The 15,170-nt window shown below is 39.0% G+C and overlaps 1 protein-coding gene across 2 annotated transcripts in view; it reads left to right on the top strand.

Moving 5' to 3' along the window:
• The window catches only part of LOC149023398 (structural maintenance of chromosomes protein), an 87,266-nt gene that overhangs the window by 15,605 nt on the left and 56,491 nt on the right, over window positions 1–15,170 (top strand). Inside the window, exons 3-4 of one of the 2 annotated variants that reach the window (XM_089143943.1) lie at window positions 6,573–6,668; window positions 9,245–9,297. In XM_089143943.1, coding sequence (XP_089000069.1) covers window positions 6,573–6,668; window positions 9,245–9,297 — 149 coding nt within the window. Of the gene's footprint in view, window positions 1–6,572; window positions 6,669–9,221; window positions 9,298–15,170 lie in introns of those variants that run through there. The other variant, XM_089143944.1, reaches the window with a different exon arrangement.

Consider the following 15,170-nt stretch of genomic DNA (forward strand, 5'->3'; position numbering starts at 1 on the left):
GGACTAAGCTCTCTTTCATCTGTTTACTAGCAAATTTGGACTAAGCTCTCTTTCATTTGTTCCCTTTTTTTAATACAATGAGGCACCAAAGAGGATTGGTTGGTATAGTTTGTTGTTTCCTTGATTCATCAATTACTCATCCAATCTAGAAAAGAATAAAGGGTCATTGACATATTGGCTACCAATCAATTGTTCTGGTGGTGCTGATGGAATTGCAAAACCAGAAGAAAGAGGCAAGTGCTGGAGCATTTTCACAATCATCTCCAGTGACGTTCCCAATCTTGCCAGTTTCTTGTCTTGGAAATTGAAGTCCTAGAGGCTCATTTTCTAGTAATTTAGACAGTGGTAGTTCTAGAAACTTTGGGTTGACAGGATTTTTTATCAGCTTTTTTCAAAGAGTGAGAAATTTAGGATAACAAAATGCACCTGTCTTCTTATCAATTCCATGTCTAATGTTTGCATTTTGAGATTCAGTCTGTAACAGTCGTGCTCCACAATTAAAAGACATGAAAGAAGGGGTTAGTCTAGAAGGGCAATTTCATTGATAAGGGAGATATTCTAAGGTTTTCAGTCTTAGGTTTATTTCTCAATTATTTTGGGAACTAGGGAGGTATGTGATAATGTTTAAAACCGGTGGGTGAATCTGTCACTATGTGTTACCTCTGCAGACCTACATGTAAGTCATGTTTATCTTTGTGTCCGCTGTTCTCCCTGCTGAGTGTCCATTGGTAAATTGGTCAGAAGGGCTATGACACAGTCCACATGGTTAGTGACGTGGATGGTGTCGTGATTTGGGACCAAATATTGCTTCTCTTGGTATTTGTCTGTTGTAGAGGAGGGAACTTACAGAGGATAGAAACTACTCAACCCCAGGGCACATTTTCGTCACTCTTCACATCACTGTTCACATGAACAGTATTACAGTCCCTATGACCAATTCACCCCTGGCCATGCTCGACACTGCCAAATTTTTACTTGTCAAGTCAAAACCTCAAGCTGTGTTTATTTTAGGATGGATTTATTACTACCATTATCCAGATTGCCTGTCACCTTCAATTTGAGTGCTGGTATAGAGAGAGGGAAGCTGTGGAAGAGAGACCTGCATCAAGTGGAGTCGTCTCCTGTACACAAATATATTTTCTGTTACATGCACAAAGACTCAAAGAGAATAGTTAGACTGCACATCCGGTGCAATGACATGTGACAAACGTAGTCCGAAGACAAAGATAGTGCCTATCGAGGGAGGGGAAAAACTATTGTATGTAAACATGTATTTCGCATTTGTTGTAGCCATGAACTGATGGGTTTCAGCCAAGAGTCGACGCTGTAATCTGAATCAAAACTGAGCCAAACATGTCGTTTTACAACAGTGTCATTGTCACATCCACCCAGCCGGTACCCCATTTGGAATACCCGGGATGTGATCCACAGTCCAAGGATCAATGATCTGAGGTCCATGCCTCCCACATATACGGTAACTTAATCATGAACAGTAATAATCAATGGTAAAAACAGTTAATACTAAGTATCATGAATAAGATAAGATTAAATAAATCAGAGTGCGGAAGACAATAACATTAAAGTATAAGCATAATCATAAGGGTGAGAGAAGGTATGATAACCACTCTCTCAGAGCAGCGGAAAAGAAGTGTAATAACGTCAATTACATGTCTAAGTGCCAAAAGATAATCTCAAAGATAAGTTAGTTACAAGACCAAAAGTTCCATAAATACACTAGGGGAATGGGGCACTATGCTAGGGTTTCTTCTATACTGATGGTAGTCTCCTCAACAGTACGGATGAAGTAAACCCAACGCTGCCGCTCCCGCACAACTGTGGGGCTAACCCTGGTGCGGATAGTAATCCTCCTCGGCTCCAATATACGGATCCTCACCGACGCCATTACCCGGAGGGTAGTATGTGGAATCATAGTCCGCCTCAAAGGAGGTGCCATCGTAGTCTTCGGTACCTGGAATATAATCTAAAACATTTGCACAAAAAGAAATGAGTTCGAAGAACTCAGCAAGGAAGTTATTCCATAATTAGAAATCATACACATTCAGAACATATTATAATGCAATGCGATATGGAACATATGATGCAAATATGAGTCTAACTCTATGAATGATAGTCTCTAGGGTAGACATGCTTTAAGTCATAGCATCGTACTTCTCTGGGTCGTCAGTCACTCTCCCATTTTCATATATTGGGAATGCCCGGGGAAGATCGGTAAAGTCATCAAAAAAACCGTGGTAAGGGGATTGGTCACCGCTCTCTCACATCACCATTTGGTCAAGTACTGGCGCATGTCACAATAAAGCCTAGCCCAATGCAAGTCATCTACTCAGTCGGTCAAGTCAGATTCAGATATGTCCATTCCTCGCCCCCGACGATCCTTTCCGGTATCCTTCACACTAGAGTCAGCGAAATCCCGGATTTCGGACTCATCAACCCTATTGGTCATCCACATATAGTAAACGGGAATCTCTCACGTCCTCTCACGGATTGGTTACCGGTCTTGAGCGCCCGTGAGCCCAAGTCTATCCATATGCAACTCTACCAATAAATGGCCCCTTTCAGGTATCCGTAGCATGGTTTATGTCCCCTACCGGATTGGTTACCAGCCTAGAGCGCCCATCCAACCATACACTACCACGGGTTGTTCGGTCTCAATGCCCTTCCGATTCGGGTCTGACACGACAAGGATAATCCTAGCCACCCAACTAGACAGTCCTATGTATGTCATCCAATAACCCGGGAGAGTGTCGATAGGCACCATCGGAGAACATCCCATACCATTCCCTCCGATGCCCAAGGACATGAGTGTCAGTAGGACACCCCCAATCCCAAGTCATACGTAAGCAATCACATATCCAATCTCATCATTTCTCATGCATCCAATGCATATCCATAATAATAATCAAATCATGATATTGAAACGAATCATTATAAACATAAGCAATTCAAAATGATAAAGTAACACAACAAGAGTATAAAGATTTAAATGCTGCTGTTCTAACACATATGTAACAGTCCTATAATGATTGAAAGAAAATTAAGAGGTTTCATTCTTTAAATAAAACACCATTCAATATTTGATGACTTATATGTTTATAGAGATAACCATCCTTACCTTGGATGAGTTGATGATGAATTGAGAATACCAAGAATAGTCCAATAGAATTGTTAAGGCCCTAAACAAACATCAATAATAAGTTAAAAAAGAAGTCGGGAAGATCGGATGTTAATTGGATCAAAATTGGCCAAGGTTGCTGTGTCTCAACATTTTGGTCGATGGTCTTTGGTCGATGGTATCGACTAAAAGGATCGACCAAAATTTCCTTCAAGACAGAAATGTGGATTTTGGGGGCTTTCATCCGAAATGAGTCTTCCGGTGTTCGGATCAATCTGGAACTTGGAGGCATACTTAACAATAGTAGTAGGACACTATAAATCAAGAAATTTACCCAATCCAATGGTCTAAACAAAAAGCCCCAATTTGAGCTATCAAGTTAAAGTGATAAACATCATGGCATGAGTTGGAATTGATTGCATTGATGAGGAATGGCATGTAATAGTTAGAGGAACTAATAGAACTTCGATTGGAATCATATGGCAATGTTAAACATGAACATAATACATCCTATAACTCAGTTTGGTACCAAATGGCATGATGCTAATAGATAAATCATAGGATACATATGCTAGGCATGAGGTAGAAGCATAGCATCAATGAATAGTTAAGGAAATCATGGATTGAACATGAGTAGACACTTGGAGTGGTGGTTGCAAGGTTGCAGCATCATTCCCAATGTCTCATCAGCAAGGTGGCAATAGAAAAGAGTAGAAAATGGTAGGGTAGAGAGTGGAATGATGATTCATACCTTAGTGTGGAAGATGAAGACAAGAATCAATGATAAGCAAAGAGTTTTTGATGAGGTGCCCTTCACACTAACCAAGGAGCTGCTTTGGGAAGCTCTCCCCACGTTTCCAGGTGAGAAAATGATTGCAAAAGGGCTCAAGGCTCGAGGTTATAATAAATAGAAAAGGAATATTCCATGGAATCATTAACTTGGCAGACTGGGATATTTTGGTCGATGGTCCTTGGTCGATGGTATCGACCAAAAGGATCGACCAAAATATTTCTAGTAGAAAACTAAGGTTTAGAACAGCAACTTCAAGTAGGGATTTGAAAGGCTATACAAGGTCAAATTGGGTGAGGTTTTCTTCCACAATTCAATCAAGGAGTCTAGTTTCGGGGAATACCTTCGGATTGTGCACAGGAGGTCATTTGGTACATCAACTATATTAATCTTCTCCGATGCGCAGACTTTCCTTAAACACTGGCAATGCATTTAACCAAGGGGTATCATTGTCAATGTCCATGGGTTCAGTCTCCGAATCATGATCATCAATCAGAATGGTCCATAAATCTCTTCTTCCACCGCTTCGGGTCTTCGGACCTGAATACAACAGTGGATCCGGGTCAGGGTCAGGGTTAGAATAGGGCTGGATATTACAGTCATAGACTTAGACCCATGAGTTCCTGTGGATATGTTCTGGTCCAGGAATCTGTCTTCATTAACTGGTTTTGAAATTCAGAGTGATGACAAAGAGAACAGTAGGTTGAAGGTCTGAAGGTTTTTTAGGGTATTGCTTGTGTTGAAATGTTGTGGGGGCGGGGGTTTGGTTGTGGCCATGGTTGAGAGCGAGATCTCGCCTTTTGCCCATGGCAAGACGAGTTCTGGGTCGAGTCCAGAAAATTATCAGATCTTGGTTACCCTTTTATGTCCCACAACTTGAGCTCGCCTTCTCTCACCGACAGCTTCCCAAGTTCATTTTTGCTGGATTGTCGCCTTTTCTTGCCTCCCATCTCGCCGACAGCTTCCCACAACTCCCTCTCACCTTCTTCTTGTTAGAATTAGGACAATCTATCGCACAAAATCAAGTAAAAACATGAAAGAAAAGAGAGACGGGTTTACCCTAGTTCACCCTAATGTAGGGCTACATCTAGCTTTTAGGTTTTCACTATATTCTGCTCTTAACAATTTGTGACTTATGTTAGGATACAAGAGAAAATATATAGGCTCAAAAACCCTAAGCCACAACAGCTATTCATGAGCCCTAGCCCAAACTGCAAAGGAGATCCTGAGGCCAAAAGTGATATAAGGAACCTCGTGTGTGTCGGGGGGGGGGGGGGGATGTCTTAGGCAACAAAATGTGAAGCATGAGCCATACCCAACACTTACATTTTGAACCTATGATGGTTGTATTATTGTATTCTGCAAAGTTGAGAATGTGATGTTCTATTGTACTGTATGGATGGAATTTTGTTGGTACTTGAGTTACTTGATGTATATTATCATTTTCTTTTCATTTATATGTCTTAATGGTTCTACGTTTCATGTTTTATAATCTTGCATGTTCATTCCTGCAACATTTAAGTTTCAAACTTAGGGTTGAGTAAGAACTTATACTTAGGGTTGATTCCTCACAAATCTAAATTAGTGTGTTTAGAAGGCCTAAAACAGACTAAATACCAACTTTGAGCCCAACCTGACCCTTAAAACCCCTGAGATGGACTTTCGAGTTCACTCGAGTTGGCATGGGAAAAAACACCAGATCTCAAGTGAGATCTTGCCAACTCGAGCGAGATCTGGTACCTTGGTTGTGTCTCTGATTCTTGTTCCCCGTATCTTTTAGATGATATCCCGTTCTTTATTCAATATATTTGCTTCTGTTGTTGTTTAAAGTTGGAAAAAAAGGAGAGGACTAGATCATGTGCGATCCAGGAATATATGTGTAGTGTCAAGATGCAATTCTGTTTTTGGTTTTTACTTGTGAGAAGCATGTCAGGTATTGCAGTAAATTGTTATGCAGATTTAGATCACCAAATGACATGGCTTCTGTCTGTCTGTCTGTCCCGCTCTCTCTTGCTTCCCCGATTAATTGAATAATTGATCTTGATGAACTCTTCCCACATCTGTCATTCAAGCAAATTATAGTATATTATTCTAAAAATTTTTGGTGAGAGCAAATTATAGTCTAGATAACCTTGTTAAGTGCAACTAGATTGCAACTTTGGTTGCAAGTCGTCTGAAATTGATTTGATGATTCCTCTAAAGTAGGGGTGAAACTTTTGATCCTACTGATGTGATCTGTTTTGTATGATCCATGTAGAGGTTGACATAATCCTGCCATTTGAAATTGGGTAAGGTTCAGATTGATTGTTTTGTACGGGAAATCTGCTCCACCTTACTTTTGCTGCATGCTCTCAAGTGTAGGTGGACTCCATCTGCCATATCTTGCAGGATATTTGTTTCCTTCTCCATTTTTATACTTTCATATGTTGAATTTGGTCAATTCAATTAATCATGTTTCAAATGATTAGGTGTAATACACAGTTCTTATGTTGAATGGTTCTTGTCTATTCCTTAATTCAGATTCTTAAATTGGAAGACTTGCTGGAAATGTTTTACACTTCATGTTTGCATTTAATTCGGGTTCTTAAATATTTGACACTTGATGTTCGCAACCTTATTCTTTATCCCTTTTTCTTATCTTGCTAATAGGTTATGTATTATGATCCTGATTCTGGAGGTGAACCACTGAGCTTTCATGATGTATTCCTTTATAGTCAAGCTCTTGAAGGCATGACACTGTCTATGGTGAGTTAAACAGTAGTTGGTAATAGTCCATGTTAGCATTCATTTTTTTTTAAAATATCTTTTTCTGGGATGAATTGTGTTGGGACATTGGCATGGATTGAATGTCAAACACAAAGTTCCTGGTGCTGCAAGCGCAAGGTGGTGGTTTTGCCCATGCAACAACTTAGGTGCAGGGATTTGTATCTTATGAACTATGTTCAGCCTGTAATGTTTTCTTCCATGTGATTTGTGGAACTCAAACTGATGTCAAGCAAATATTTTGCCATGGAATATTAAAGGAAACTATTAGAGAACAATATTCTCACGGGTGTCTCTTAACTAATTCAATAGGGTGAGGCTGTAAGTTTATGTTATAGGGCACTTTGGTCCTAGTTCTTATGCTCCTCAGCTTTGGCTTAATTCTGTTTTCTTTTGTCATGTATCTGTAACTTTCCTTAGGGAGGCAGCTGTAATTTGTGGACCTTTGGTTTTAATGCAAATAGGCAAGGGTGGGACACACCAAACATGGTTCGAGAACTTGCTGGGCCAAAAAAGAGAGATCTTGGAGAGATGGAGGGAAATTTTCCTCCCATTTTGCCCCCAACTTAGTTGTGCATCTAAGTGACTTTTAAGGGTCTTTTAGGGCTGGGAATTGCTATCCAGCCTATTTTAGGCATTCTGAACACATTGATGGCCTCTGATGAAAAAACAATTGTAAATGTAAACTCCATTGCGACCCTAAATTTTAAACTACTTCATTGAAGAAGTGAAGATGCAGACTTATAAAACCTATTTTACACATGATATACTTAATAATATATTATGATTAGTGTTTAAATTGGTGAGTTCGCATGACATAATCAAGTGTCTCAAAGTTTAAAGTTCAAACCTTAACGTTGAGAAGTGGTGACTTGTCAGTGGTGAGTACATCACTCAACATCATACAACATCTGGTTTTATGTTCATGCCAAATAGGTTTCCCATGTCATCCTGTGGCATCATTATGTGTTATTGTTTACATACTAAAGGAACAACCACCTAGGGTAACCTTCAATCATTGGCATCATAACGCCAGACTCTGAGCCTTGATCTTGAATTGGGGGCTTGGGGTTTCTGAAGTAGTTAGTCAATAAATCACTTCACTCATATTGATACTGGCATGGAAAAGGGTTGGCTTCTTAAGGAGTTAAGGGTACTGATATCCCCCATATTGAGAGTAGGCAGTATAATTAGAACTGTTGGAATGTTGACTGAAATCCTTGCATATGTATCATTGTGACACTGCAGGTCTTTATACAAGGATGCCTGATGTGGGAACTAAAAATAATAAAACTCCTAACTAGACAAACTATCCTTCTTTGACTTACAACACTCCCCCTCAAGTTGGCACATAGATGTCTACCATGCCCAACTTGCTAAGAATGCTACTGAATAACTTGACACTCAAGCTCTTGGTGAAGATATCAGCTCGTGGATTATTAGATGTGACAAATGAAATCTGAATCATTCCAGACTTGACATTTTCCTTGATAAATTGCCTGTGAATCTCTACATGTTTGGTCCTGTCATCTTGAATTGGTTATGTGTTATACTTATAGTGGATTTGCTGTCAAAAAGAGCTTCATAGGTCCTTCTAGATCTGCCCCAAGTTCTTGGAGAAGGCCCTTCAACCATAATGCTTCATAAATGCCTTGAGCTAGAGTCTAAGCTTGGCTTCAGCACTGGATCGAGCAACTATTGCTTGTTTCTTGCTCCTCCATGACACCAAGTTACCCCCAATATAAGTGTAATAAGCAGATGTAGATTTTCTATCATCAGGGCATCTTGCCCAGTCTGCATCTGGATATGCTTCCACTCCAACATGTCCATGAGAAGAAATCATGATTCCCTTACCAGGAGAGGCCTTTACCTCAAGATACGGTACACTGCATCTAGACGTGAAGAGTAGGATCATGCATCTATTGACTAACAAGGCTAACTGCGAAGGTGATATCAGGTCTGGTATGTGACAGATAAATCAGCTTCCCAACTAGATTTCACTCAGCCTCCATTAAACCTAGGATTACCCTATAACCTGCAACTTCACTTTCCCCCACTTCTGTCCCTTAGTTTTAGCTCATATTCTTTGAAATGTTCCCCTATAACCCTTACATTCAATATTAGTTGCAGCTGCTTCAAACCATAAGCCATTCTTAAGTTCTAGTAAACCTTAAAATTACTCACAGACCCTAACACCCATCTAATGAAATAAACTACAATTTTACTCGCGCCTAAATGTACTACTAGTTTAGAAAGAAGTATCCTTTGCCCACAGTAATCCAGTACTTCCACCTAACAAAAGACAGCCTTAAGGCATTTAGTTTGAAATCAGACCATATCTTATTCTTGAGATCTCACTGCGCTATCTATGTTGGGTTATATATGTATAATTTCAACTGCCATTTTTTGTTTTATAAAATTTTAAATTATTTGATACAAACTACGGTTTACTGTTGTTTTGCCATGTGTTTTTTGGTTTGTGTGTTGAATTATAAAATGGTCTTTGAATTTTCTGATCATGGACGTTAACCGCAGGTTGACTCTTTTCTATGACTCAGATTCTTGAAGCACCAAATGAGGAAGAGGTTTCTCTACTTCTGGAGATATTTAGGTGCGCCTGTCACTCTTTTGTGTTGGAGTGCTCTCTTTATGGCTTTCAGTTGATAATTTTGCCTGTTTGATGGATTGATTTAAAAGGATGGTTATTGCCAACTTTTCTTTTCCCTTTGCTTGTGATGTGAATTTTATCCACTTTGTTTTAAGATAGCTTGTCTGATTAGCTGTAGATTTCTGTGGCTATTGATCTTATTCGTTTTGATTACTATAGTTGCTGAACCGTTTCTGGATTATTAGATAAGGCTACTTTAAGAAAAACACAAGCATTGTATTTACAGCTAATTGTCAACCCACAAATATGAAAGGTTGTGGTATGATATTAATAGTGAGAAAAGCTGAATAGAGATGCATGTATACTTGGTTTCACAGGCACTGATGTTGCATGGAATTCTAACCATGAAGTAGCAGCCTACTACTTCTTACTACATAGTAGATACCAAGAAGAACTCTCTCCAATTCCAGACTAGGAAAAGAACAAAGTGACGTGGGAGCCAAGACCCAAGGAAGAAAATTTGACCGAAACAGGAATTTCGACCTTGCAAAAGGCTGAAATTTCAGTCGAAACTAGACACTTTTTTATGGAAATTGGAACTTCAATTTCGGGCCTCATATGGACTCAAAATGATTTGGATTCTTGCATACTACCTATTTCAAGCATAATAAACACTATAGAACTTCTAGTTTACCAAAAAACCCATTGAAAATGTAACATCCAAGTATATACTATATATGAGAGGAAGCGAGAATATTACCAATTACAAGTCTACTCTATTCCATGTCTCCCTCTTCCATCTGCACCCCATACAAATGACAATACAAGTCCCATGATGTTTGCCCATATAGTTGTGGACATAGTCGACAACTGTAGCTTTGTGCTAGGGGTGTCGATTTGCAGCCTGAACCGTTAAAACTGGCCTAGCCCGTTATATCCCGAACCGGCCCAAACCGAACCTTAATGGGTTGTGTTTTGGCTGAGGGTGGCAGAGCCTACACCAACCCGAACCCAAACCGCAACCTGTTATAACCCGTTTTACAACCCGTTATATAATTTAACATTAAATATTATTTGAATCATCATATTACCACTTGGTAGTTGGTATAGACTATCAGAAAATTTGAGCATGAATTCAAAGATCAAATAGTCATTCTACTACTTATAAGAGACAATTAAAAGGATTAAGTATGAATGTCCAATTGAATGTGCAAAGTTTGTTTAAATTAAGTAAATATATATCAAGTATGAATGTTGATTAAGTATGATTATATTTATCGAGAGGTATTTCTTTTGCATATCAACTAAATACCAACCCAAAAAAGAGATAGATTTCATAGAAGGGAAAAAAAAAAATCAACATTCTCACAAAACAAGAACCCAATTTCAAGACAATCAATCATAGCACAAGTTAGAATTTAAAAGGGTTTTTGGTTTGAAGATTTGTTTCAGGACTATCTGGTGGAGCCTAAGGAATGAACTTGCAGTTTCTATGTTAATGCTTATTATTTGAGTTCTTGATTTCTATAAGGTGGATGGGATTTTTACAACATGGAATGAAATTTTCATTTTTTAATGAAAATTGATCAATAGCAAATTTGTTTTCCATAGAATTTTGGCTCTTGTTATAGGATGCTCGACTATTTATTTTTATTAATTTTCTTGCATACCATAAATTATTAGCCCAAACCGTTAGTAAACCCAAGTATAGACCGTTAGCCCAAACCGTTAGTTAGCCCAAACTGTTAGTCAACCCGAGTATAGACCGTTAGCCCAAACCGTTAGTTAGCCCGAACCCAAACCGCACCAAACTGAAACCGGCCTGAAACTGTTATTTTTCTAATGGGCCGTGTTTGGGTTGAGTGTTTTTGAGTCCAAAACCATTAAGCCCAGCTCGAAACCGCCCCAAACCGCACTGTTGACATCCCTACTCTGTACGTGGCCTCATCCACATGCCTAAGATTTCATGATGGTGGGAAGCTCTGAATCTCCTGATAAGGAACTGGCTCAACTCCATATGGAAAGGTTGGTGGTGGCTGTGGTAAAGAGTGGAAGATCTGCTCAACAAATGAAGGAGCACCCTGGTTGTCAGCATAAGGTCCATACTGACAATAAGGTTCCAATGACTGACTCCGATAGGTGAATGTGGGAGGGACACCATAAGCTCCATAACCACAAGGCTCCACTATCTTGCAAAGCTAGTGGTTGTCATTCCTTATCTTGAAAAGCTCCACAATATGCTCCAAAAATTACATACATGCTTCTAAAGTTCTAATAATAACCTCCTAGTTTTAAATATAAAAAAAAAATATATATACACACTATCTATCTTAAAAAGCTCCACAACATGCTTAAAAAATTGCATACATGCTTCCACTAATACTCTCCTATTTTTAAATTTAAAACATAAATTAATTAGTTTTTTGTTAATATTTAAGTATTTTTGAAAATTATTTAAATATATATAAAACATAGTAAAAATAGATAATTAACAAAAAAAAATTGATTCAGCACCATCACAGCAATATGGTGTCTCAACTCTCACATACATTAATTTGAAGCTCATACATCTACTATACATATACATTTTTAGCAATATATATAATTTACAAAATAATTTTTAATAACAGAAAAATAAAAAAAATAGTAGGAAGATTAAAAAATTAATTTTGACATCACAAATTCTTAGATCAACACTTTAAAGTAAACATATTTAAATTTGAAAGCAATCCAAGAAAATTTAAGGCACAAACAAAACAAAAATAAAAAAATGAGGAAGTTGGTTACTCACCTTGCAAGATTTGAGAAAATCCAGAAATGGAGGAGAAAATCTAGTGTTTGAACGAAATGAAATTGTAGAAATTAGGTGAAAAGAGGGATGAAATCAAGAGGAAAAAAAAAGTTCAAAGTATGGTCAAAATCTTAGAGGCGATATCGCTCGAAATAGGTCGAAATGACGGTAGGTCGATATATTGGTCGAAAAGAGTCATTTTTATAATTGGGCCAATGTCATTTCGGGTGGATACGATATAGACCGAAATATTGTGTCATAATATCGGTCAATATGGCACAATGTAATACATTTCATGTTCCTACCACTGTATTTTGTTTCGATCTATGATTTTGCAGACATTTTGATTGAAATTTTGACAATTTCGGTCGAATTTTCTTCCATGCCAAGACCCACACTAAGCGGAAGGCCAAGGCCAAGGGAAGGCCCAAGGGCCGCTGTCCAGCAGGACAAGAATGAGTGGGTTGCATCCCATAATTCTTTTAACAGCATTGTTATTTTGAGTTGGGGAGGGGCCATTTAGCAATTACATTTAGTTATTTTACAGATTTGTTATTTTTGGCTGAGGAGGTCAGTTTAGCAATTCTGCCCTACCTTTAAGGGCAGTCTAGTCCTATGTAGGCTCCAACTATAAGACCTAGGTAACTACTGTTTTATTTCTTAGTCTAAGTCTGTCTTAAGTCCTAAATCATTAGGACTTTCTCATTTCTATGGAAATTTCAGGGACACCCCAAGATATATGCCTCACCCCCTAAAACAACTCTTAAATTTGCACAATAGTATGCTCTATTAATATATTCTTTTGAATCATGGTTGGATAATTTCATCATCCTTGTTTTGCCCTTAACCACTTCTGTCTTTTTGATGTTGCCCTTAATAAAATAGGAAAACAGTTTTTCATAATCCCTAAATTCCCTTTTCCTTCCCTATTATTCTCAAGTTCTAACTGCCTTTTCTTCATACTCTATGGCCCTTCAGTACCAGCAGCGGTATTTTGGTCACTTTGCTATATTTTGGTTGAGTCCACCTCAGGGTTTAGGTGGGTCTAGTGTGTTTGTACGACCCTAGATCTATTTTTATTTTTGAGTTTGAGTCATTATTTGATAAGTTATTGAACTGTCCTTGTTAGGTGAGGATTCCCAAGTTGTGAGGGACTCCCCTAGTTGTTGTCTACTTGCAAGGATACCATATTTGCTCTTAGTTTTCAATTTGGATCCTGCTAGAGTCTGATATGAAAGAATCCTTATATGAGTAGGAGTCATTAGTCCAAGTAGGAGTTTTAGTATGAGTTCCTTCTAAAGGCTATTAACATGATTTTAGAACTCGCTCGCGCCAGTGATCTCGCCCCTTAGAAAAATTGAGATCTCACCATCTTGACTGAAGTATGGAAATTTTTGATGGGCTAACTCCATGCCCATCTCGGAGGGTTTAAGGTTTAGGTTGGGTTCAAACTTGGTTATTAACTTAATTAGGCCTTTTGAACACACTGATGGCCTTAGATTTGTGCGAAACAACCTTAAGTATGACTTCTAAGTCGACCCTAAGTGTGAAACCAAAATGCTGCAGGATTGTGGAATGCAAGGTTATACAACATATAATATAGAATCTTTAAAGCATATAAATGAAAATCAAGTGTATCAAATGCATCAAATAACTTAAATGTCATCATAATTGCATCCATATGAGTATCATTGGTGTATCACAATAGCCACCAGCCAAGTGTCGCTTGAACTGGCTTTTGCCTCCATTGAGGGCTCTGCTGCAGTAGTTGCCTATGATCCTCTAGCCCCATGGATCTGTGGGACTTCGTATTGCCAATCAACAACATTGTCCTCCTTGGTTGAACATCTACTTGAAATGGGCTTGATTGATCTTCCTTTGTTGTTGTAGATATGCTAAGAGTAGTTGCAAATGAAATCCAGCTGAAATCCGCAAAAAATGGGGCAAAAATAGAGAGTTCCGGTGAGATATAGCGAGATCTAGCGAGATATGGCGAGATCTGAGCAAGTTGTGGGAACCTCCCCCTTAATCTCCTCTCGCTTCTTTAAAAAAGCGAGACCTTGCCGATATCTCAAATGATGGTAGTAATAAGCCTCTCTACATTCTAACACGACAATCGATGATTATTAAATAAAATTGAGATTGAAGCAGCATATTGCTAGAGTCGTGGGTTCCCTAAGGGGAAACTTGCAGCAGACAAGAGAGAAGAATATCTGCAGAATTTTGAAGAAGCCCGTGCATCCTTGCATCTCCAAGTAAGTACTAAAGGCCTACTTGACCCCAGCCCCTTCCTTCTTCTTCCTCCCATCTGCAACCCTCCCCTACCCCACCCTAACCTTAATTTTGTAGTTGCAGCCCCCTCCTCCATTGCAATCACCCTCACCTTCTCCAAGCCCTGTGGCAATCCCTATTCCTCTCCCCCAGCCCTAATCCCTTAACCCCCTACCCTCCCCAACCCTAGGCAACTAATCCCAGCCCCTCTCTTCTTTTCTTCTTCTTCCTCTAAAGCTTGCAGCACTTCTGGAAATTCCAGAATTCTAAAAAAAACTGCAAATACCTAACCTAAAACACTGGATTCCCTGAGCCAACCTAGACACTTCTCCCTGCCCCTACCTTCGACCCTATGTGAGAGCCCTTCTTTTCACCCCTAAACCCTAGAAAATTCTGCAATTCATCTTCTTCCTTAGAAACCCTAAAACCCAACAAATTTCAAACCCTAAATCTCCTTAAACCTCTTAGGATTAGCCTCCCTATCACCTATTGAACATTCGACCCTAACCCTAGCCCCAATCCAAGCCCCGGAAACCTTAGATTCTTAAGAAACCCTTATTTCCAAAACTGTAGCCTTTGTATTCCAGCCTGAAAATAAAATTACAGCAAAGGAATCACATTGGAATTCAAACCCCTAACCTCTAAACCCTAAGTGAACCTAACCTACCCCTTTCCCAACCCTAGAACCCCTTAACCAGCCTAATTCCCTTAATCGTTAGGCATTACAAATCCTAGAAGACTGCTGGTTCACATGAAGAGGATTCTGTGGGTGGACCTAGATCTAGGGCTTTTCTTCAATCAATCAAACCCTAGA

The sequence above is a fragment of the Hakea prostrata genome, chromosome 2 (assembly GCF_041222555.1).
Source record: "Hakea prostrata isolate BN-2017 chromosome 2, UWA_Hpros_2, whole genome shotgun sequence".
Classification (NCBI taxonomy): Eukaryota; Viridiplantae; Streptophyta; class Magnoliopsida; order Proteales; family Proteaceae; genus Hakea; species Hakea prostrata.